Source organism: Chelmon rostratus, chromosome 6 (assembly GCF_017976325.1).
Source record: "Chelmon rostratus isolate fCheRos1 chromosome 6, fCheRos1.pri, whole genome shotgun sequence".
Classification (NCBI taxonomy): domain Eukaryota; kingdom Metazoa; phylum Chordata; class Actinopteri; order Chaetodontiformes; family Chaetodontidae; genus Chelmon; species Chelmon rostratus.
The window spans coordinates 7,153,015-7,178,855 of record NC_055663.1 but is presented as its reverse complement, the minus strand read 5'-3'; the positions used below and the strand labels follow the sequence as shown (position 1 = coordinate 7,178,855).

The 25,841-nt window shown below is 40.7% G+C and overlaps 1 protein-coding gene across 2 annotated transcripts; it reads right to left on the bottom strand.

The window, feature by feature from the left end:
- Nucleotides 1-2,389: 2,389 nt before the first annotated feature.
- Nucleotides 2,390-23,996, bottom strand: chka (choline kinase alpha). Of its 2 annotated transcripts, XM_041939296.1 has the most exons (12): nt 23,514-23,996; nt 22,309-22,417; nt 20,095-20,148; nt 14,255-14,368; nt 12,978-13,111; nt 11,306-11,410; nt 10,370-10,428; nt 10,192-10,279; nt 7,712-7,820; nt 7,522-7,628; nt 7,326-7,407; nt 2,390-7,187 (listed from the first exon to the last, which is right to left on the bottom strand). In XM_041939296.1, exons 1-12 carry the CDS (start codon nt 23,747-23,749, stop codon nt 7,128-7,130), a joined length of 1,257 nt encoding a protein of 418 aa, XP_041795230.1. In that variant the 5' UTR covers nt 23,750-23,996; the 3' UTR covers nt 2,390-7,127. The 2 variants fall into 2 exon arrangements, with proteins under 2 accessions (XP_041795230.1, XP_041795231.1); XM_041939297.1 differs by lacking the exon at nt 20,095-20,148.
- Nucleotides 23,997-25,841: the final 1,845 nt, after the last annotated feature.

Below are 25,841 nucleotides of genomic sequence, written 5' to 3'. Positions count from 1 at the left end.
GGGTACAGGGTTTATCAAACCTTTTTGCTCCAAATGGCTAGGCACTAGGGTCAAAGAGAACAGAATGAATGAATGAACGAACGAATTATACAGTAAATTTACGTCTTTAAAAGCAAAAGAAAAAGCTAAACAAGACAAAAAAAAACTTCATAGAGCTTAAAAATCTGCAGTTCAGTCTCTGTGATTTCTGCACTACCAGCAACTGTGTTAAATTCAAAAATATCGATTATTTCAGGTGAGAAAATGCTACCTTCAGCATATATTTTAGACAACAGGAGGCACAGATGAAGTCAGCTGGTCCAGTTAGCTAGTAGTGGTAACCACCATGACCTTACTCTACTCTTATATATCCTACACCACATGAAGCATAAGCTTTCTAACATGTGTCTTGGCTGTGCTTTTGGCAGTAGTTGCTCCATTAAGTAGACACTGACTTCAGGAGAAATATAATTTCTTGATTGACAGGTGTCTCAGCCTACCACAGTCCACTGTTGTGGTTGCTGCTTGTTCATCTCACCTGAGTTCCATCCAGGTTCATTCCCCTTTGTCCCAATAAGGATTTTAGAACCTGCCAAGTTGGCAGTGAGCAATAAACTTGAATCCAATATATGATATCCAATTTTTCGTACAATCTATTAACAATTATAATAAACATTTTATCTTTATTTCATCTTTGGTATGAAGCAAGTGTGTATGGGTGTTTGATTTGTGTATGTCCTCACTGGGCAAAGTGCAAAGCAAACCACTGATACGTGCTCCAAAGACAGTGATCGAGCTTGCATTAGTAAAAATGTTACATCACTATATAAACTTTTCTGTCTTTACTTTGTTGCACAACCCTTTATCTGATCAACTGTTGGCCACATTTCACAGCCATGACACTATGAAAACTAAAGAGCACAGCTTACACTGGTTAGAAAAGGATATTATTTATTTTCCTAAAAAAAATGTTGAAGCAGGACTGTGATTCAGTGTGAATCGCATGGTTTATTATCTGAATTGTCTTTAAATAAAATGGTCTAAGCAGCAAACATTCAATTGAAAAAAATGCACAACTTGATAAGCTGTACCTTTGCTGTGAGACTGGAAAGCTTCTGCAACGTCTAGACACATAGACAGCTCTATGTGAAAGGATGCTGCCAACGCTGGCTAAGGTGATCTTGTCGGTTGTGTGTGGTAGTGCAGTTGGCTGCAGCTTCACTCCACCAGGCCAAGTCTGACTCATCGCTGCTCTCACTGCAGTATTCCACCGTCTCACTCGTCTCAGCGTCCATTTTCTCAATAAACATTCCACATAAATCTGTATTGACTGCCACGCTGTGTATACATCGCTGTTGGCTTATCTCAACGCAAACTCTACAGGCTACAGGAAGAATATCCAGGAAGAATATCCAAGTTTGTAGAGATCTTAATGCTTGTCTGAGCAGAAAAACTGATTATATTTGTTTCTTAGGGGTAAAAGAAAGATCTAACTCCAAAGCACTTACAGCAATACAGCAATATTCATTACATCACTCATTCAACAAGTCAGCACTGATGATATAATGTAGGTACTTGCTACATGTCTCGAGGGATGGTGTTGCCCGTGCTGGTTCACCACTCTGTTTCACACTGAATTGTGATAATTGTAATAACTTTTCCTCTGACCAATTTGGTGTCTCAAAAAGAAGGAACAGTGCGTTTGCTTTTTATGACCTGAAATCTGGCATACCACAGGGCTCTGAACTTGGCCGTCTGCTGTTCTCTTTATACATTTCACCTCTTGGCCAAATTGTATCACCCGCATTGTTGTTTCAGAGAATTTGCAGCAGAGTGTATTTCAAGTATACCCATCAAAATCTCCACTGCTACACTGATGATACTCAACTTTATGTGTCTGTAAAGGCAGACCATCAAGCTTAATTAATCAACCTAGAGGCCAGTATATTCACTGTGAAATCTGTCACAGTCCTGCTCCTATATTCTGATAAAAGACGTTTTAAAGACCCAAACTTTACACTAAAACAAACATCTTATGTTGTACCCTCTGGTCTGCCACATGTTAGTACAAAAAAGTCTTACTACCATTCAGCGTGCTGCAGCTAGACTCTGAACCTACTAAAACCAGAAAATTTATCTTTATTACACCCATTTCAACTTCACTTCAATTTGTCAATTGTCAATGGTCTCATCCCTTCATATCTGACTGATCTCATTATACTGTACTGTATATTCCATACCGGGTTCCTGTCTGTCCCCAAAGTTAAAAAGAAGTCAGCTGGCGTGCTCTTGTCTCTGGAATAATGTCCCTGTTGACGTTTGACAATCGGACTCTCTTTCATGATATTGTCATATTATGTCATATTTACCATGAATACAAAAGAAACCACTCATCAGTTGTTTTCACTTTCATCTTTATTTGTGCAAAGCAGTAAATTTACAACTAAGATCATTTCTATGCTGTAGCAGTTCACCCTAAACCTTTTAAATTACCAAGTATGTTTATTTGAGTACATATGCATTTAGTATAGCTGCATAGATAGCAGGGGTTATCACTTTGACTCACACAATAGTGTAGTATTGAGTGCTATCAAGAACAGATTGTGTTCTCAAGAATTTCCTTCTTTATATTTGGATGATTTTTAGCATGGCCCTTCATATTTCTGTAAGTGAATATTACATACATTAAATTACAATATAAACAGAAGTGAAGGTGTTTGTTCTCTACTGGGGACAAATTACAATTTTATCCAAAGAACCAATTAGATCAAAATTGTACTTATTTTGGTCCAAAGTATATTTAATGCTAAAGGTGAAGTAACAATTATGGAATGTACTATAATTACAGATCACGTTTTCCATTTTTTCTATAACAAATATAAAAAAATCATGGAAAAGGACAAGAAAATTAAGATAGAAATAGCACGTCGTAAAAGGTCAGGAAAGATGATACATTTCAAAAATAAAAGAAAACAAAATTAATACAAATTCAGGTTTGGTAGAAGAAAGCCACCGAAGTAGTAACAGCTAACAGCTAAAGTAAGGACTATTGCCTCGTGAGAGACACTAGTTAACACTTCATATCTGAATAGTCGTCCAGTATAATCCACTGCACATTCTGGTGGTGCAAGCCTACATCCATTGTATCTCAAAATAAATGAAAAACTATACAATAAGCACGTTCCAAAGGATAATATGACAATGAAATATACAATAAAATACACTTGCATGTAAAATAAAACTAACATTTCAACAACTTAAAGAGTCACAGTTCAACAACCCCCAAATGTTTAAACATGAAAATACTCAAGTACATATATATTGTGGGTATTCTCTCAGTCCTCATATCAAAAGTGCCACAGCAGACATTCAAACACCTTTTGGTTCGTGTACCAGTATCAGGTGGCTAGTACACATTGGTACACAAGAGTCACATATTCATTTTGGTGGTTTCTAAGCTAAATCCCAGTGGCTCACAGGTAAACAAGGATGTATAATTCGGCTACAACATAACAGGAAGGAACATGGATATGCATGTCAGCCTTTGTGGTGGTTGCACAGCTTTCATTTGTAGCAGGAGTTACACAATACAGTGCAATGTGTTTTTAAGCTGCATTTTTTTGTGTGTACTTCCGCAGAAACTATAAATTACACACTTTGTGGCAAACATGGATTAAATAGTGTATCGAAGCAGTATTGTGTACTACCTACAGCAGATCTTTAGCTTTTGACCTTCGCTAAGCCCCTATCCCGGACAGTAATTGTCCAAACATGGCTCAACAACTGTAACATGACATAGCAGGCCCATCAAGCTTTGGATTTTCTCCACATTGTGCATGGGGTTGTAGTAAGAAAGACACTCACTATTTAAAGGGTCTGGAGTATGATGCTGTTTCTTTTAGTCATTCCAAAAACAGAAACACAAGAGCAGAAGTGTATAGAATGCATTTAACACTGTTGGTCTGCTCTAATGCAAACACAAATTGCTAGCATGTCCAGCTAACTACCTTAGTACGAAATTTACGTGGTAACTGAGCCTTACTTCCAAGGCAAAAGAGATATCGTTAGCTGACACATTCATTTGTGGGATTAAATTAAGAAATTCTTCGTTCACAACTAGCACATCCACTGTGTCGTACTTCACTACTGGGTGGAAGCTGGTCTTGGATGCTAGGCTAACATTAGCAGCTCTGTCCTGTTGGATTTGGGGAGTTTTACATTTCAAATTCAGCAACATTACCCAATGAGGCGTTATTTCTGCCAAACAAAAGATTTTTCTTTTGTAAAAGTTAAAACATATTGTTTGAAAATATGAACAAACATGTCAGCTAAGCAGCCAATAAAGGTAACTATACAATGTTACAATAGTAGGGCTAACTAGCTCTACTTATAATCTCATACATGGATCATTAACTGGTGAGGATCCTGACCAGGGACATGTATCTTTAGCCACATTTTGGTATGACAGCATGTCTGTAGCCATCACGTTCATATTTAAGGTGTATTAAAATTAGTTAGCTGGTAACATTAAATTATTCAGCAGCCAGACACAGACAACTTCAATGAACTCGTGGCGCTTACGTAAGCTTAATTAGCTAGCTAGCTACAGCTGATAAAATCTGCCAGGGACAAAATCGATAAACACTGACTAGAAATGAGAAGGCTGCTTTTGTCTACCACTGTCTGACATCAAGGGTCCATTGTTTCCACAAGGCAGAAAAATGAAAAAAGGATTTCAAGTGACAAATCGGCCATGTTTTCACTGAAAACTGCATACGTGTTGCGCAAGATTCAAAAGCTTGACAGGAACAACTGAGTGAGGAGATGGGCTTAGTGAAAGGTCTGTTCTTCTTGACACAGTACTGCGCCCTTCCATATGGGAAATGTGAAAAAGTGTATTGAGAACATTTCTGCGACGCAAAGCTTTGCTGTCAGTGTTACAGTTGCCTATGTAAAGGTGATTTGGTGCAGTTACAATGACTTGATGGGATGAGGTAGAATTGAGCTGGTCTCTGGATGTTTGGACGAGAGACACCAGGACGAATTAGTAATGCAACTCTTTCATTTTAAACAATACCCTGCACAGCAGAAAGCCTTAAAGGAGAACCTATGAGGTAAGCCTGCACACACAGGGCACAGTGCTTCACCAATCCAGTGCTGAATTATTTTGTTAAATGTACATTATGTAAGACTTTCACCATGCTAGAGCAGACAAAGGCCATAATATGAGCCACTGATAGATTCAGTAAATGCCATATTTTACTAAATGCCCCTTTAGAAGAGTTACTGTTTAGCTACAATTTACATAATCTGTGCTGTGCAGTATGATGTGACCGCCTCTGTCATTATTCTGGATTACGGATACACTGATGAGGCAATTTGGCAGTAGGCACTTCCACCAAAAAACCAGTGACATCACCAAAGAATCCATTACCACAATAAGGAAACATTGCTATGAATACTGTGTGACGTTTTCCTTAATGCAGTGATGATATACATAAGTAAAAAAACAAAAATATTGTCAGTTAGATCCCTAGTGTCCGATAGAGACACTTAGCAACGATTCCCCAGGCTTATAAAGCATGGTTGGAAGGTTTTTTTTTGACTCAATCAGACAGTCCAAATATTAATACCCAACATGCAAATGACAAAGAGATGTGAATCTATTGTCATGGTGATCCATAATAATACCATAAATCCACCAACCTTCTGCCAATAAAATTCCAACAGTTTGCGAAAAGTCACAGCTGATAAGGTTAGCTACGTTATTAGTCAGGCAGCCACAAAGAACCAGGCCAAATTGTAATGGATATACCTTAAGTATGATGTCTTTGATTTTGATTTGGTGGAGTTTAAGCAGCTGTCCAGAAAAAGGAACCTCAACTGTCCACATACTTAAAAATACAACATAACTGTATCTACCCTGGCCTGAGGAAAAGGTCAAATAAAACCATTCAAAAAAGCAAGTGTTAAATATCCGTAAGTGTAGACATCAACCTGACCTGTAGATCAACTCATGATTCGACCAGCCAGCAAGTCATCCCATCAGTAACAGATACAGTAGGGACAGGGCGCCGGCACATTGACTACGTTTACGGTACATGCACAAAATTTTTTTTTTGCCATTATTGTAGGATGCTTACATGGCTGAGGAAAATGGTTGCTCCACTATTATTTCTGTTTAGATGCAGCTGTATATGCTTAGTTTAATATAATGCCGAAAGTCCTGTTGTCCTTACGTTGCTTTTTTGAGCCAAAATATAAAAAAAAGTTTTCCAGCGGTCGGGCGTGTTTGCGAACGCAGCCTCCACTGTCATTCATTCAACAACATTCTTGAAAAGGTGGGCATTGCAATATATACAGTCTTGCAAACTACTGGCTTGTTGGGTCATTTACAACAAACAAAGCAAGTCCCAAGTGAGATGCATATTCCAAAAGTGCTGTGTACAAGTCCAAAGAATGCTCCTGAAACCCAAATAATATCCCACGTCTTAATCAGAAAATGCTACATTCTGAATTAGGCCTAATCCGGAATATCCACACCGAATCTGCTGTTTACGTGACCCAAATCAAATTTGCGAATACTGTCATAGTCTTAATAATTATGGATAAGTCATGTGTATGTAAACGCAGTCAATGAGATCTATATATAATATACATAGTTAGCAACAGGTTGCTTTTGTAAGCAGGCATCTGACAAGAGAAGTTCATTTTCCAACAGAGCACTTCCATAAGGGAATGATCAATATATAAACATTGATGCAATGTTAACATTTCCAATCTAGCTGAAACTGAAGTCCACCCCTCTCCTGCTCAAAACGTACCCCTTGTGTTAGTGATATAGTTTGAATAAGGCAGAAGCAGAGAGCAGTTCTGACCAGTGATGAAGGTTAGTACAAAGAGATGTTTTTGTCTCTCAGGCAGTTACGCAGTGTAAACTCTGAGATGCAATGGACTGTGTACTTTAAGCACCTAGCCACATGATCAAGTTTTGGCTTTGAGCAACACAACACCAACAGTAGCCAGCAAATCCTCTCTAGGCAGGGAGTATAAGTAAAGCATGGATCGTGGAGTCTTCGTCAGCTTTTATGACTTCCTCCTGCCATTTTGCTGAACGTGCTGTCAATCCATCTAATCATCTCGCCACATTAGACAGCCCAGATCTTCTTCTGCTGGAAGTAGGCATCAAATCTGGCCAGGGCGTACTCCTACAATGCAGTCAAGTAAGTATATAAGCCTCAGAGACAATACTCTCTGCCTTTTAGTAGGTATTTTCTTTTCTCAATCGAACACAGATGCCATAAAAACCAACAACAAACTTGAAAGTAATAAAAACCTTTACTCACCAGGTATCCAAACTTAATGGTGGACAGCCGGGCCTGGATGATGGACCACAAGCCCCAAAAGAAGTGGGATGCCAGGGAGAACCTACATTCAAAAACACATGGTCACTATGTTACATGCTTTTCTTCTTTTCTGCTGTATTGTCTCATGCTCTGTCATGTTGTGTCAGTTTACACCGTGCCCTACATCTGAGCTCACCTGTTGACCTCCACATATAGCTCCTCCTTCACTTTCATTTGATCTTCTTCACTCAGGTTGTTAAACCCTGGATCAGACTCACACAGGTAGCTTTCGATGAAGAGGAGCTGCACAGAGACGTGACAGGTTCACACCAGCCAGCAGTTGATCAGTAAATCCAAATAAATACGTTCTGACATATTACACGCACCTGCTGGGCCTTTGAAGGGTAGGCCTGAGCACTGACTTTGAAGAAAGGAAACTCGTCGCAGTTGTAGTCATACATCCACTCACAGAAATGGTTGCCAATATCAAACCCCCTGCAAGGTTAACAGACGGAAAGACACAGAAACGATTAGAGATGACTGATGAAGCCTTCACATCACTGCCTCTTATTGTTGGTATCGCATAAATCAATGTACTTGGAAGAGTTAAACTGTGTGTCTTCTTGAGTAGTAGTCTATTTAGAGATGATGTTGTATTCTGAATTTCACTTTAACTTGTTTTTTAACTTAGCTGTGCCTCTGGGTATTTTTATAGTCCCATTTATTGTTGGGTCAACTAGACCAGATGAACTAGTCTCAATTACTTAGTTAGTTCTTTGAAAGCCTGCATTGTCTCCACTTTTCTTGGTTTCGTTTTTTCAGGGGAACATGAGATCTTGTTTGTTGTTTCAGGGAGGTTTACTGACTCCTCCAAACCAGTCCTGAAGGCTTTTGTGCTGTCCAGCCTGCTGCTCTGAGGCGCTGTGTTTTATGGGTGAAAGGTATGTAAACACAGCTGATGCTGGTTCATTCTTTTTCTTATCAACATCGTGCAAGTGAAGGAAATGACTGCTGCCATGTGGCTTTAGTTGAAAAAAAAAAAGTAATGGTTCACTGGCATTTTGTGAAATGTTATGAACAATACGTAAATTGAGCAGGGTAGATTTGCTGAAACTATTTGATGAACAAAGTGCTGACTTTCCATTTGCAGCAAAAGGCAGAAAAAGTAAATTACAACAAATGGAAAAGGAGAAGATGACAGGGGCAAACCAGCGTGATGAATCTAAAAAAAACTATTAATGATGTATAAATATGAATTTATATTTGTATTATGTATAATATGGACAGCAAGAGTGGCTGACTCTAACATGAAAGTATATTCAAAAAGCAGGAGAATTAAGGCCTGTCTTACATAAAAGCCTGTATCAATTAAAAACCTGTTTTCTTTCACTATAAGGAGCTATTTGAGCATTTGCAGTAACACCTCAATCAGTGATTTAGACTAGAACAAATGAACTGTACAGATATATCGTATATATCCTGCCTTAAAGTAGCACTTGCGTGTTTATTTCTGTGAATTGCCTCCAACACAAAGCCTCCCACTCATCCCCTTCTGTGTCCACATTTAGCTAATTTTAGTCAATGGGGAAAAAAATCCACACTATGAGTGTCCATTTGTGGGCGTGTTCTTCCTGTACATACATGACGGCACACAAGCTCACATGTTTGGTTGTGTGGGCAGTGTGTCATTTGTGCACAGAGGGTCACGTGTTTGCTGGGCAATACATGAGGAGACTTAAAGGGGCCACGCTGAAGGGAGCTGCAGGGGGGTGGGAGTGTTTCTGTTGGTGTGTGTGGGAGACAGAGAGAGAGAGAGACTTTTTTCTGAGATCCACTGTGAGCCAAGGCCAGTCTGTTCTACACCGTTTCCCCATTTCCCACAAACGGACCAGTTTGGATGAACAATCTCATTATCATATTGCATTCTGTTGTAGTCTATTACCAGTCCTTTGTGCACGACTGCAGTGGAAATCTACCGCACCATTGTCTCCATCAGTAACACTGACAGGCCTGAATAAGGTATTTCCACTGCCTCCATCCTGTGCGTTCTCATTGGCTTGCAAAATTCTGGTTACATAAGCTGCAGTGAATATTTGAACAGGGGGAGGTGGTCATGAATGATGACTGCGAGAGGGAAATACTGATGGAATGCAGATGCAAGCCAGGCTGCAGTCTTTTTCCTTTCGTTATTCCTCAGATTTTGCTTTCTTTCTAGGTGAATGTCTGGGTTACTCCATCTCTCTTTGTCTCTCACTCTCTCTTTCCGCTACATTATCAGCCTCCCTCCCCGCTCTCCGCCCATCCCTTTTGACTGCAGAGTCAAGGCTGGTTGGGAGGCAAAGAACTGGCAAGAGGATGAGGGACAGTGATGCAGCAGTTGCAGCTACGGGTGATTTATTAGAAATGCCTGTCAGGCTGGAGAGAGCGTCTGGATAAGACAGTACTTGGTGGATGTACTGTATGGAGCCCCAAATATTAAGTACAGAAATAAGTAACTATAAAATCATAACATTAATAAGATGCATAAAATATATAAATAGAACAATAATCTGTAAATAATTTCCAACAGTCTTCCAACGTTCTCCCAAGTAACACTTGTGTTTTATAACACTTTTTATTTCCACATGATGCCACATTTCAGCCAATCACGTGTGCCCTGACTCTTCAGCTAGCAAGCTCAAACGCTGTAGATACAGAAACATCCTCTACCTCATTGGCTGCATCTGTGTGTCACTGCATCTGCACGTCCGACATACTGGAGCGGTAAAGACTGGCTTGTAAACAAATGCAAGTAAATGCAGGAGCTGCGTTTTTTCTAGATAAAAAGCAAACAGTGAAATCTGTGTTACAGTTGTTTCAATCTTACCTGTAATTGTAGCTGCTGTACTCGAAGTCAATGAGCATCAGCTTCGGTTTGTCAGAGCTCTGGCGACCCTTCAGCAGCAGGATGTTTCCTGAAAGCAACGCACTCAAACGTCATTTCCTTATGAAAAAGAAAAGCAAATGTGCAGCATACGGGGGCAACTGGCACCTGTATGTTTTACCTTCTTGACAGTCGTTGTGGCAGAACACTACAGGAGAGTGGGTGGACTCCAGCAGAGACCTGGACATACACAAAAGGTCAGAAGTCAGAGGATGATCTATCAGCACGGTTTAAAGGGCTGCTGGTTCAAGATAAACTGTGCACATCTTCATATACTGACCACAATAATCCCTATACATTAATTATGGAAGTCACAAAATGTTACTGGTATCACCAAGGAAGTTTTTTTTCTGTGTTTCCCTTCATTTTTTGCAGTAAAGCCAACGAGCAGGTATTCCCCAGCAGAAGGTCTAAGTAAGTAAGTAAATACAAAGTAAACAGTTCCAGCCTGAACAATTTTCCTGGAATGTGAGCAAATGTTGTTTGTTGTTTGAGACAACAGATGGTGGTTCCTTTGGATTAAAGCCCGACAGCAAAAAGAGCAGCTCGAACAAACAAGTGGTTTTAACCCATTACTTGGCCGATTGGTTAGCATTTACACTGCGAAGAATGACACATCAAACCTCCATTAAGTACTGAATTATTATGACCATACTATATATATTATACAAAGTGTGTTAATAGTGTTGGTGCTTAGTATTGCAACATCTGTTTGTCCAAATGGTCCTGTTTCTGCTTGTCAAAATTCAGATTGTGGACTGATCCCTATTATGGAACAAAAGCTGACTTTATATTTCACTGTGGCGTGTTTTTCACTGCTTCATTAACTAACTTGCTCCTGTTTATCTCTACATGTTCAAATCGAAACATGAGCAGGTCTGAAGAAATAGTGTTAGTTTTGCATGTGGTCTCTCATAACGTAATGCTTACGGCTTAAAGACTACCATAGGACTTACACATTCTGTTACATAACACCATATTTTGAAACTTTCTAAGCATGAGTCATGTGTTAACACTCTGCTGTGATATGTGTGTGTGAGTGTGTGTATGAACATACTTAAGCATATCCATCTCCTGTGGGAGGTTGTAGCTGAGCAGGCGGTTAAAGCGGCGCAGGTGGGACTCTCTGGTGAAGTTCAGCCTCATGACTTGACTCAAGTACCTGGTGAGCGTGTCACACACACATTTAGTTACTCCAGCCTTTCCCTCAAAAACATTTGCATCTTACCTATTGACACAAAGTGACACACAGTGAAGTGAGACTGTTCTCTGAATACTTTTTAATGTCAGTCTGACTCACTGATAAGCTTGATGCCTCAGCAGAATCAGAGGTTATGATGACCTCACTGGAACTAATTACAAAGTGTTTGTGCGTTGATGCACATTTCTTCTTCTGTAAATTATTGATTTTTGTTCACTGATAAAAATGAAAATGTTTTCTGATTAGAACACAAAGGTGCAGTATGACTATATAGCCAGAGGTGGGATTTGTGTAAAAGCAGTTCTTGCTTACTACCATGATGCCATGATGAAGAGTAATTCACTTAAGTCATCTCAGAGACAACAGGCAGCATTCAGGGACCTCACTGTGATTCTGGTTCTGTGTGGTTGCGTCACCACTCACAAGGTTAAGAAAAGCGATAAGCGAATAGCACAAGGTTTATGACAAATAGTGTGATGTATATGATTCCCAGACAGGCTGAACAAAATATTGCTTCAGTGTTACACAAGTGCCACTTTTCCATCCAAACGCAGCACAAACTTTAACTGAATTTTCCAAAAAAATCGACAAAAGAAAATGTGACTTAATGCATTTCCATCCACACTACTCCATAACTTTAAAACTTTCTAATTTAGTTAAGTTCTGTAAGTTTTTCCGACATACTGGACACTTTCAATTTTTTTTCCCCAAATTTTAGTCCTCATTATCAGCAAGTTTTATTAGAATAAATCTTTTCAGTGATACAATTGATAATCTCTCTTTTAAATGGCACTCATTGGACAGTTTGGGTCCGCTTGCTGTTGGCCTACTAAACTTCAAGGCCAACTCATCAGAGAGAGATAAAGCACTCTCAGCTGAGGAATTTAACACCCCCACAACACAAATCCTGCCCTGGTTCGGCTCTGGCTGCAAAGGTTTAGCTTTTTTTTCCGATTCTTATTGCATGTATAATAAAAATGAATGTCACCCGCTCTACTAAACAAAATATCACAGAGTCCAGATTATTGGGAATCCTGTTTCATCAAATTATCTTCTGTGAGTTACGTCAAAAAAGGCCAGTTCCTGATAAACTGAATCCTCAATCTTTTCTGACATGGAAAGTTAAAAAATCAATTACACGGCAGGAATATGTAATGTTTTAAATACAGGAAGTGATAAACCAGAACAGAAGATCTCGAAAGCAGGACAATGGACTTTATCACCACACGCTGACAAACATTGTGCAATGTAAACTTGTAAACACCCAGCAAATAATCTCAAATGCAATTCAAGCGGAAGAGCACAATGATAAGCCACCTGCCGCTTCATGTGTAACAAGATAAGTAATCAGTGCTGTCAGACTTGCTATTTTAGATTTATTTCAGTCCAACTGCAGTTGCAGACTATTAGCCTGACAACAAACAGAATGGGCTTCAGAATATCCCCAAAGATGAGACAGGTCACAAGCTGGGGCAGGATAGGACAGGTCAGGGTGGGATAGTGCAGGATGAGATGAAACGAGACTCACTTGTCCATGGTTCCAAACAGCCACTTGGGTTCCTTGTTGAAGGGCATCCTCATTCCATGAAACCTGGCCATCTTCTCTGCAACCTCTGCTGAGATAACGGGGTCGCTCAACTCACAGGTGTCCAGTTTACGGCTCTGTCAACAGAGTTTTATAAAAGAGCGGTTTTGAAGTTGCACTTAGCGTATTTACTCAAATGATATCCAAGCTAAAAGAGTAAAAAATGTAATAAATATAAGCATGAGCCAGCTACATGGCCTGGACCTCAGGGTGGACTTAGGAACACTTCAGATAATTCTAAGAAGGTTCTTTCACATTCTTGCAGTACAAACATGATAACATGATCCACTCTGAATGGCTTGAGGCTGGTCGTTCACAGTGTAGAGGCAGCTACGTGAAGTCAGCCGAGGTCAGGAGTTTCTGACGATGTGTAAAATGAATTGTAAACACACTGCACTGTTTACCTCCAGAAGAGCAGATGTTTTATGGTTTATTAATTCTCTCTGGACATCGACCCATGATGCATCATTGAACAGTACACCGCACACCAACACCACGTTGCATCATTTATTCCACAGCTGTCAATGCCTAACCTTAGCTATTATCACTACATGCAAAACCCATTCCCAACCCAAAAGATCATTTCAAACATGCAAATGTTTAAACCTGATTTTATACTGAAGATAAGCCAACATGTCTTCTCAACTCACATTTAAAGGACAAAAGAACTAGGACTTATTATGGTTACATTTCTTTTAATACTGGCACCAAGGGGGTAGGACTTTTGATACCAAATGATTCGTTTTAAAATACCTTATGATATTCTACTTCTTTAATTTAACAAGATAAGCAAACTAAATACTAAATTAAAGCAGTCATACAATATCTTTCTCTAGTAACAGTCTAAAATTGGTAAAGTTTCAAATTAAATTATGAACTGATCTGATTAAAGAATTGTGGAAGGAAACGCGATAACAAATCTGACTAGACATTCGATGCCAGATTTCAGCACTTCACAATTTTTCCATATTTGATGCTACAGACACATTTTGGTTGGCACTGAGTAAGTTTGGAGATTTGATACCCAGCCCTAAAAATAACAACGTACACTACAATACCACAACATAAAATACTCAAAAAAGTAGAGTTGAATCATCACCTCTCTGTCACAATGATTATTTCACACCTAATACTCTGTCCACCCCAGTTTAAAATGACAAACAAGTACAAGTAAACACATGAAAACACATGTACGTATGAAAAACAACACGGTGACTTACAGGAACGTACTGCTCCAGTCGGCCCTGAGGGAAGATACCGTAGAGTTTAGGTCCCAGCTCTCTCTCGGCCAAGATGGCAAACATCACACTCTCCAACACCATGGCCTCTGCCCCCTGACAACACACAGCAGAGACAAGAGACTTAACAGCTCGACATTTAAAGTCTGAGAGCAGTCCAAACCACCACCATCAGGCATCCATGCTGTAAAAAATGCAGTAAGAACAGAATGAGAAATGAGACAAAGCGCATTTTGTGGTCACGATGTTTGAAAGCATGAACGTTAGAGTGGACTGAGAATCACTGTCTGCCTCTTTACGACTCCGCCACTGTCAGTGCAAACTACTAGACAGAAAGGTCTAGAAAAAGCATAAAAAATGGGTTCAATATGATGAAAATCATTACTTTAGGGGGTTTTTTTGTAATCTGTCGCCCTATTACATACAAAAAAACTTGAATGTATCTCAACAAATAGGACATCCCATTTCTTACCTAAAGGATAATTCCAGTTTATTACAACATCAGGTCATGACTGTTTTAATCAAATCAGCTTTAATCTAAATAAAACCACTTGACATTTTATCACTCCCTTTTTCATTTCATTCATTTTCATTACCTCCATTTTGTCATTTTTTGTTACTTCAAGCCTTCTTAATTTAAAGTATAACATTGTGCACGCTCTGCAACCACATTTGAACTGTGTAAAAGAGTTTTGAGGTTTCTGAGTGGGCGGACGGTCTCGGGTCAGACTTGAAAACGTTAGAACGTTAGTGCATGTCTGAAAGGGGCTTAAATCAGGGGGAAAAGGGCTTAAATGATGAAATCAGGGGGTGGTGGAGAAGGACGGAGGAGTTTGAATGAGGATAAATGCTGTGGTTAGGGTTAGTTGGGTTTGCCTGTCAGAGCCGTGAGGAGAACACAAGAGGTAGATTAAAAGTTCCAGGAAGAGTTGGCTCACTCAGAGCACCAGTCACTGTTGAAGTTGCTCAAGCAGACAGGACAGCCTTGTCTCTCTCCCTTTATCTTAGAGACACACAAACCTCACACACCCGCACACGTAGCCTGGAGCCCAACAGGGGCTCAAGGTTAACTGGGACACCTTCCCTCATACCAACACAAACACAAGTCCTGGAGCCTGAGAGGCTAAAGCTGTGTGCTGGCTCCTCACCCACTTGATCCTGCTCCAGTCGACTTGGTGGACAAGACAGAAAATCAGGCTTTGCACCAAACAGGCAGGAGGCATTAGGCATGAGCAGAGGAGAGGGATCTCTAACTAATTCAAATAAGTACCACCATTAGTGAAGCTGTATGTCTAGTAGCATCTCTTGGATGCAGAGTTGCAGTGTAGACAGAAATAGTTTTTTGGCTGAGTAACAGACAGTAAATGAACACCTAAATTCAAAGTAAGCATACTATCCTGTTGCTAGTAAGCAGCGATTTAGCAAGACAGTTGTTCGCTATTCATAGTTGTATTCATGTTTTGACTTGAGTTTCTTATAGTTGCCAGTTACAAAAACAAAAGACCTGCTTAAAACCTTCTTCACAGAACTGGTTCTCCTTGGTTTAACTCAAACAAGGACAAAATAACGGCCTCCAGACGAGCTCTGCCCTGTGGAATGTGACCAATCTGCAAACAAAATAATTTCAGTTGTTTTATGAGGTAGTTGTGAACCTCAATAGACCCACTTGGGGTCAAGGACACCTTCTCCATTCAGACAACTTTACTGTATCATGGAAATGTGCAGTAATGTGAATCTAATGCCAAATGTAAGGGTTCTAGCTAAAGCGGGGGCGCGCCACAAATTTTACACATGAAAATCTCATCAGCCTCCGAAAACAGTTGTATAATGTCTTTTACTGCTCTGGAGCTTCGTCAAGTCTGAGAAAAACAGGTGATCATCATCAGGGTCATCACGATTATGTCAGTTTGGGCTGATCAACCCAAATTTACAACAGAGAGCCTGCGTGACAAATTTGATATATTCTGTTCAGTTGCACTTTGGGAACTATAGGATCCTGCATTTCAATTGAACCCTCTACAGCTGCAATAGAAATCAGTGTAACATGCTGCTGAGTGAATGACCTTCAGATAAATTGCTGCAGCAAAAAGCAGTCTGGATCTGAACACTGGGGTCTCTGGCTACTTGCCAAGGAATGTGTTTCAAACTGACAGTCCAGCGGGAAGCCAGCTCAAAAAAGACAACATTGCCTCCTTTGTGGTTTCCTAATGTTACGCATTATTTTCAACCATGTTGCAACCAGAACTGTTCCGCCACAGCTATAGAGAAGCTCAGGACTCAACTCTGATTTCAGTGGCTGCAACTCACAATTACTTTCATTATGGTTTAACCTGTCAATTATTTTTACCATTAATCAAATGATCCATTGTGCATAAATTGTAAGAAAATTGTGAAAATCTCCATCACATTGTTTCCTTAAACCCAAGGTAGCATTTTCAAACTGCTTGTTTTGCCTGACTTAAGGTGCAAAATCAAAAGATATAGAAATAAAAGCTGCAAATCCACACATTCAGGAGGCTGGAACCAACTATTTTTCAGCTCTAAAAAGGACTAACAATTACTTGATAATCAAAATAGTTGCTAATTTTCAGTGAAGAGATGTTTCTGCTCTAACTGAAAATAGAGTTCAGTCATCTGCAGACTTTTAGATTCTATCACATACATGTGAGCTCACAAATCAACCTCATCAGTCCAAGACTATTGGAAATTAAAACATTAAAATCTGGATAGTTCACTCAGTTCATTTCATCTGCATCAAGTCCATCTTAACATGCCTCATGACAGTGTTTAAAGCAAATAACCACACTGCTGAAACACTAGAACATCCTGAATAAATGAAAGGCCTGTCTCCTGAGCAGCGTGCTGCACATGCTGCTTCACTCACATAGCATTTGTCCAGAGAATAGTCCCTGTCGTTATGTAATGCCTTATCTGCAGAATGCTGATCACATGCAGTTTCAAATCCCCAACGTGAATTATCCACATTACAGTAATCATCTTGACACACATAGCACCAGACAGCAAGCCAGATGGCAGCCTGTGCGTGAAGCAGAGCAAAGACTCAAACTCCTACAGGGTCAGATTATAGGATGTATCACTCCTCTGACAATATTCCAGTGACTCAGCGAGTATATCATCTCGGTTGCTATAGCTGTACTGACCCAGATCTGCAGCTTCCAGCCCACATAGGGGCTAAATGACTGTATATGCAGAGCCTCGGTTGGCTTGTTCTAACCTATATCAGCTATGTGCCAAGTTGGCAGTCAGAGTTCAGATCGAAGTATCGCGTCAGGGATTCAGCTTGTGCGTGATCTCTGTAAGTCATAGCTTTCACACACCTGCTTCATTCTCCATTCATTTGGGCGACTTTATAAAACATACCGCTGATGGCAAAAGTCAGAACGAGAGAAAGAGGCAGGGCGGGCTGAGCCAGAGTGTGTGTGTGCAGTAAGAGACCAGAGGTGTGTGGAGTAGTAGTAGTTTGTGAGTGAACACTAAAATAAGGCAGAGGATGACAAAGGGAAAAAATGATTAAACAAGAAACAACCTACTAGAAATAGGATAATGTATCCTAGTATTTTCAATAGACTGTCATTTGTGGGAAAGACTGTGTCCCACACAGTGACCCTGGTGGTCTCATATTGATTGTTCGACAGCCCCGCAGTCCTCCATCAACCGCTGTTTCATTTCCTATGACCTATTTTAAATGCCAGTGTTTGTTTTAGCAGTTTGTTTGAATGGCTAACTCCCCCAGACAAGTCTTCACCAGTTCAAACGTTAATATTCAACAAGTCGGAGATTTCAGTGCAGCTCACCTGCCACACACAGCAGAATTTCAACACTCCTAACAAGCACCTCCCTCCCTCCAACAGAAACGTCCAACGGTGAACGCGAATAACCTTCTCGAATGGATGTTTCATTTTAACCTCCATTTAGCATTTGGTCACACGGCTGATGCAGGCTCTGGGATCATGTTCTCTGGTATTCTCTGGATATATTTGATTACATTTGAATCTAAATTGTTGCGCTGGTCCTCATATCAGTGCTGCTACTCAGCTCTGAGATACTCAGCGTCTGGCCTTGGTGCGATGCAGCAGGTGCACTGTGCACTGCTCACAGCTGCTGCTTTAACCTCAATACTTATCTGCCCTGTTCTGTGTGTTAGTAAGCCAGTAAGGGGGATAGATTGTTAAGTACAGACCGGTCATTTCCATCTGAACTGAGCAGAACCACTGTGACGCACTTGTTCCTGTCGTCTGCCTGCACAAGTGAATTCATGTCAAAGGACAGTGATAAGGACTTGAATAAATACAGAACATGGTGTTATGTAACATCCACTGACCGTCAGCATTTCCTGCAGATTTTTCAACTAAAAGTCCTACACGAAGGGGAGCAGTGAACAGAGGTGAAACAATTCATCGATTAATTAATTATTTGATTAAGAAAATAAATCGGCAACCTTTTTGATAATCAATTAATCGCTTGAATTAGATTTCCCCAGTGTGAGGATTTGCTGCCTTTCTCTTTTTTTAATCATTCTAAATCTAATATATATTAGCCTTTGAACTGTTAAAACAATACACTTAAAGACATCACCTTGGCTCTGGGGAAAAGTGACATTTTCTAGACAAAACAACTAATCAATTTAACTTGAAAATAATCAGCAGTTGAATTGTTAACATAAATAATCATAAGTTGCAGCTGTAGTGGCGAGTATGAGATGACTCTGTTGTATTGATGGAATTAATGCTGTGGAAATGCACATTATCCTGAATTTATCAAGACAGCAGGTAAATATGATTTGTGAAGCGTTGACATGAAATTAGAAATTCGGGCATATCTCTTTATATAAGCTTGTTTCAATTAAAGGCATGATTCTCTCTGCAGTTGAGGCCATTATTCGAAAACACTGTACTTTGTGTTCTTCGTTTACGTCTACAGTGTATCTGACATGCTTGCTGCAGCATTGCAGTGACATGTGAAACAGTGTCATCCTATCTAATCCAAACAGGATTTACCTTGGCCAGACAGCATTGTTAGAGAAGGGGGATCACGGCGAGGTTATCCTAAGACGCTGACATGAGGTCTGCATTAACATCACTGCTAACCAAAGGCTGGATTAGGGAAGATGTCGAGGATGAGCAGCACTCTTGATGGGACTGGTAACAACAGCTATCTTTGCTGATGACCTAACCTGGATCACATGACGGGAAGCTGTGATTCAGCCTGTTGACGTGGGGGTAAAGGGTCGTGATCACATGATGAGGATAAAGGAATTTCTAGGTCAGTTGGTATGAGGTCTGGCAGTGCGTCAGGCTGCCAGCAGTGACTCTCTGAACATACTGATCAATGTAGATTATCTTACTTTTTTTTTTTTTTTTTTTTGCTATGGTAGATGAACTTTGCAGTTAAATTGAAGGCAGATTTACTAATTTTAACTAAATATGAGTCTTTTAATCACATTTGTTTATTGTATAAACTGCCCCCACAGAATGAAATCAGTGACTGTTGCGTTTTTACAGCCATGCTGTGCCAGGGGTTAGTAAGGGGAGACAGGTGTGAACTTGAGTTCAAAACCTCACGGGGTTACATCCCTGAGATTTCTAGAAACAGCTGTTGCCTCAGTAGTTCAGAAAACCCGGGCAGATCAGAATGAAACCACATCCCGACAGGGAGGTGAACATTAGTAAGAGGAGAATTTACGGAAGCGAAGGAACGTTTTCAGACATCTGGGGATGAGACGGTGAGTGCTGGTTATTGGATGGTGCCGGGTGACACTCGGGGAAACATGCTGTATGGTGGCACCATCATCAGTTACTTACTTGGAAGTGATTTTCTTTGTTTGACTGTCGGGAATCCCCTTTATTACAGGACATCTATCAACAAAAGAAAAAGGAAAGAACTATCCATAAATACAATGAAATGAAATGAAGCCGTCCATGAGTGTCAACATCAAAACCTAGCCATGCCTGCAGTGCAGACAGTACAGTATGAGTTCAGACACACCCCAAGTCTTTTGGACATGACGGTACAGATTAGTCAGACTGATCACTGTGCTCCCCAGACTTCTGCCTTAATGCAACAGCCAGAAAGAGAGAGCAACGAGATAGTGTGGAGATAGCAGGGTTATCTCTGAGGAGGGGAGATAAAACTATATTATATTACCCAGCAGCTGTTGAATGTTCCATTTTACTGTGGATTACATATTAAAGCTGGAGCTAAAAATATACATGTCTGTTCTGTGAATCTACTCGGCATCCAACGCGCTATTCACATAGCTTCAATGCTGAGAAACTCTGTCCTCAGTGCAGTTAGGCTTTGTTTAATCATTAGTAGCTGTGCGTTCCTTAATCATATTAGCTTTTTGATTAGACATCACTAATTCCTGAGAGGCGGTTCTGTCCTGACGGAGACGGCCGCAGTTACCTTGGTGAGGGACATAGTGGTTTTGCTCTCTCAGACATCCCTAACAATAAAAGCTAACTGCTTTTACAGCCATTAGCAATTACACAGACTTTAGTTAATACTTAATGCAGGTCTCATCGCGCCTGTTAATGCTTACGTGGAAATTATTCACTTAATGGCTGCAAATAGCTAATTTTAAAGGAGAAAGCAGCAAGAGAGCGGCCCATATCACTGCATCTTCATTTTGGCTCAGCCTTTTATTAATCACAGCAGGCTGGGACAAACAGCATGAGCTAAAATCAACTCCTCAAACAATGAAACGCCAGCACAAGATTGGAATACGCTGTTTTCAGAAATCTTGTGCAAATGTTTTGAAGTCCTTGAACTCTTGTCGCTCCGATACTCGCAAACGAAATCAATCTGCTGCTGCGTGTGATGGTGACTCAACGGTTATCTTTGGGGTTGTTGTTACTCTTCGCAATACTGCAGAATGTGTCTGCCGTAATGCAGCTGGGCTCATGAACTCTGGACACATCAGCCACATCATGTTAGGAGATAAAAAGACTCTATCTCTCTATGTTAACTGCAACCTCTGTGGAGCTCCAGAAATACATTATCTGTCTGCTTTTGTGCAAACTGCAAAGCAACAACAAGCCAAATTGCTTACTGGCTAATGACCTTTCTTCTTGCGGTTTTGTTTTTTCAGCTGACTGAGCTGCAAATGTGCAGATTCATTCTCAGGCTCCACTATTTGTCCACTTGTTAAAACAAATTCAGCTGACTTCCTAATAATAAAGACCCACAAGGCGGAGATTTAGAGAGGAGAAGAGACAGACAGGAGAGGTGTTTCAGCACTTTCTTTTCTTCGTTTGTATCTTCCCAGCTTCGTCAGCCGGGGTTGTGCTACATGAGTGTGTGTTACGTCTTTGTATTAGGCTGAGATTTCAGAGATCTCATACTGTACCGTGTTTTTTGGTGGGTTCACCTGGGAACAAGAGCGCCCAAGGCACGCTCCTTTGGGAAGCCTACGGCAAAGAACACATGCATGTACAGCCATGGGGGTACATCACCATGTACAACAATGGCTAACACGCGCACACACACACACGCACACATACATACGTACACGCACATACACGCGTGAAGGCAGAACTGCACATGCATGCATACGCTAACATACCTAAGCATATGACCTGCAGATGCACACACAAGCACCTTTGGTGGTGGCACCGTCACGTCACACAGTTGTATGTATTATCATTTTTCTCCATTGTCTGGTTTCTGTGATTATCCACTCATGCTGTAAAGTAACCGTTGACCCCAGTTACATGAGTCATCTCTGTGATAAAGGCATACAAGTCAAATATTTTTTATAGGTTTAGTTAAAGACAGTCACTGTATGTCTTTCACATTTCTGCTGTTATTTGTGCGTGCTGTATAGTAGCACTTCGTTAAAAACAGCTTAACTTTAATAATTACAGACTAGTAACTACACACAACTGAGGGAAACTACAAACGACAAAACACATCCTCGTGGAGAGTTTGGCTTACTTGAAACGCTCTGTTTTTACAGTAACACACAAGCGTTAAGCTGTTTGTCACAGATAAGTGATGAAAGACGTGGCCCCCACCTGCAGGATGGCCCCATAGAGGCGCAGCAGGATGCTCCTTGGCTCGTCCCCAACAGTGTCCAGGCTGTCAGGGAGGCTGCACAGGAAGAGCTTGTTGCTCAGGCCACCCCTGGAGGACAGACAGCCAGTGAACAGGATTAATTATTACATGTTGGGACCATATTTATCAACCCTCACATTTTTCCCAGGATTTTCCTTTATTTCCCCCTTCTGTCCCGATGCCCCTCCCGTTCAAATATATAAGTATGTAGAATATTAGCTGTAACATGTATTGACGTGGAGTCATTTTAAGCCTCTCAGCTCTCTGCTTTCAAACATGAAATATTTCAGTAAGCTGTGGTAAGTGCGACTGGAAAGGGTTAACACTGTGCATTTTCCTGCTGTTTTAGAACAAAAGCCTGCTATGACAAATGAATACGTTGGTGAGTGTGAAAACTCCTTCGGGCATTTGGTGAGAGGTTTCAGGACAAGGTAAACAAAAGGGACTGAACATATTTGCTGTTTAATGTGAAACCAGCTGATGTGCCTGATGACCTACAACATGAAATCATTCAGCTGCAAAGCAACAACCTGCAACTGAGAGCAGCTCCTTTCAAAAGTGACTGTTGCACAGACTCAGATCTGCACAAGCCTGACTGACCCAAACCTTGTCTAAATGTAAGGGCTATGTGGACAGTCTTGGAACATTTCTTGTATTATTAAATGACAGCGTTGACATTTACGATAGACACTGTCATTCCCATTAACATTTTGCTGTTGGTTTCTATTTCCTGACATTTTTCTGCATTAGATATGGCTTCATAAAGGTTTATGGCAATGTTACTGTAACTCTTGGCTCGCGGCTACAATGGAGAATTTCATGAGAAATAAAACAGCAGTTTTTACAGAACAAGAAGAAGTTTTGAAAACAAACCTATAAGGCAGACAACAACTAAAATAGCTGCTTAAGCAAATAAAAACAAAATTGCCACCGTGATTGGCCTCCCTGTGTCTCCCTGCACCACTGCTTCTGAAACGTGAGGTCAGTATCTGCAAAACCAGCTGAGGATTTGTCTGATGGTGACACATCAATACATCACAGCAGTAAAGAAATAACCTATTGTTTCAGCCGCTTCGTCACCCCTTAGAGCTAAAACCAGCCCAGTCACAAGCCCAGAGAGATACGATGGAAATTTCCATGAAACGTGCACAGAAACACAGTGTACCTAATGATGGTGATGCTGAAGTCGTCCTCAGACAGGCTTTTCCAGGCTCCGTGGAGGAACTCTCTGCACCACAGATAAGCCTTGCGCCGGGTGTCCAGGTCGGGGTGGTCGAGGCAGACCAGCTCCTTACAATCCTCCTCGGTGTCGGGCTGGACCTGCAGGGCGTTTTCGGTCACCAGCAGACCCAGTGACATGGAGGGGGAAGAAGAAACCCCGTTGATGAATTTGGTTTTCATTTTGGTTTTGTTAAAAAAAATGAAATAAGTAAGCAATACGTTGCTCTGAGCTGAACGCCCCCCTGAGCGCTGATATTTATCCTGTTTGGTGACGCACGAGGATTTATTTCAATTATTCGTTAACAAATGTATTTTCTCTCGGCAAATGTATGCAGGACACTGTGTTGTAGTTTGTCTCGTTTTCTTTAATATCCGTTGGTAAAATACGAAGTGTAGTTCTAGCTTTGTTGAGGAGTCAGACGCCGGAGACAAGCAGCAACGACAACGCAAGATGTGACTGAAGCCAGGGGGACGCGCCGATTTACAGGGAGGCTGGGATCACGTGACACGCCCGCGCCTCTTCTCTTCGCTCATTGGTTAGCTCGAACACAACCCCTCCGGACCAAAACAAACCGGGTGGTGCCTTCATGACTATCGGACAGACAGACGATTTCTGATTCAGCATGCTGTCAATAGAAACAAATATATACAGCCTCGTAATGTGCAATTTATTGTTCTGTTTTCTTAGTGAATTGTATTTCATTTAGTGACAAAGTATGGAAAAAAGAGGGGGGAAAATTAAATACATGTAGTATTTTTTAGATTCGGTTATTTCATCATTTCATTTTTCTTTTTCTATGAACGTTAATTTATAAGCATATGTATATATAATAATAATTTAGAGTATGTTTTCATTTTTAGTATCGTATGATTGCTTTACATCTGAACCTGTATATACATTCAATTGTTTTGTAACACTAGCATTGTATGTTCATCCAGATATGCTGTAATTGTACTTTGTTTTTTAGATTTATTAATGATAATGCGACACAGCATGGTAGATCTCGTTAAGTTGTGCCAACAAACTCTTTTGCTTTTAAACATAGAGTAAATGTGGAATATACCTCACTGGCGACCAACTGCATTTAATTCATTATTCATTGTCGCCAAAACAAACATGGGTTTCACATTCACCCACATTCACGTGTTGTACGAAACCTTACAAATAATTTGAACGCGTTCCCTGCCTCACAAAATGTTTGTTGATGATATTTTGAAACCCACAGCGTTCAGATGCTTGGTGGCACGTTATTGCAAATCGGAATCACCATCTGCAGAAAAATGTACCGTGTATGTGAACACCGCACGGGGCTCGTGGTGTGATGTGAGTCCACGTGCACGTGCCGGTGGAACAAAAGGCTGGGATCTGTTGCCAAAACATTGCTCCGCGGAGTGTGAGATGTATAATGTCAATTGAAATGTCCAAGGAGTCCGGGAGAGGGACATGTCATGTAGCCAGAAGATCGGTTTTTTCTGTCCCCTTAAAAAGCTGCCACACGCCGCACATCCAGTACTTTAGGGTATATTAAAGATCCAGGGTGCCTTTAAACCTGGTGTCACAAAAAAGGGGCCTCTGTTATTCTCAACTGCCTGGCTGCAAAAAGAAAAGTGTAGAAACAACCTGCAGGAAGGAAGACTTCACCTTTACGTACGCGACTGAGGCGATATGTCATGGCTCACCCTACCTCTTCCTCAGTGCGTCATCCTATATTCTGTAGCATTAGAGAGAAAATAGTGTGCATCTATCAGACATGGATACATTGCATATAATCACACTGATCGAATACTGAGATGCGATCAGTCACCAGGTATTGCTTTGGACATTTCATTGGTTCCGCCAGAGGAGGATGCCACTTCAAGCCAGTCAACCTGCACCACCGAGTACAGAGAGCACAGAGAGCCATCTACTGGTGGAAAATGACTCCCAACAAAAATGCGAATATCATACAAATTCACGGCTCCAAATCATATCAAGTGCATGTAAATAAATTCGTGAAAAATAGAAATTGCAGTGCTTTAAACAGACAGGACAGCTGTACTCTCTTGCTTTACAACTATCTCACATGCAACCAAAGTCAGCAGTATGAGCCTAGTAACTGCACACATACTAAAAACTGCCTTGGACTGGAAACAAACTTCATTCAGTGTTTTTTTATCTCTATTTTTGTTTTTGTTTTTCCCTACATTGTACAGCAGTGCTGAAGACATCAAAACTGCATGAAATAACGCAATTGAATGAATAAATTGAATTGAATGGAATTATGTAGTCAAC

Coding starts and splice junctions, on each gene's coding strand:
- chka (XM_041939296.1), bottom strand. CDS start 23,749: ATGAAAACCAAATTCATCAACGGGGTTTCTTCTTCCCCCTCCATGTCA. Junction 14,369..20,094: donor ACAAAGAAAATCACTTCCAA/GTAAGTAACTGA, acceptor GTGTGTTGTCAG/GGGGCAGAGGCCATGGTGTT. Junction 10,429..11,305: donor CAGGAGATGGATATGCTTAA/GTATGTTCATAC, acceptor GTGTATGTCCAG/GTCTCTGCTGGAGTCCACCC.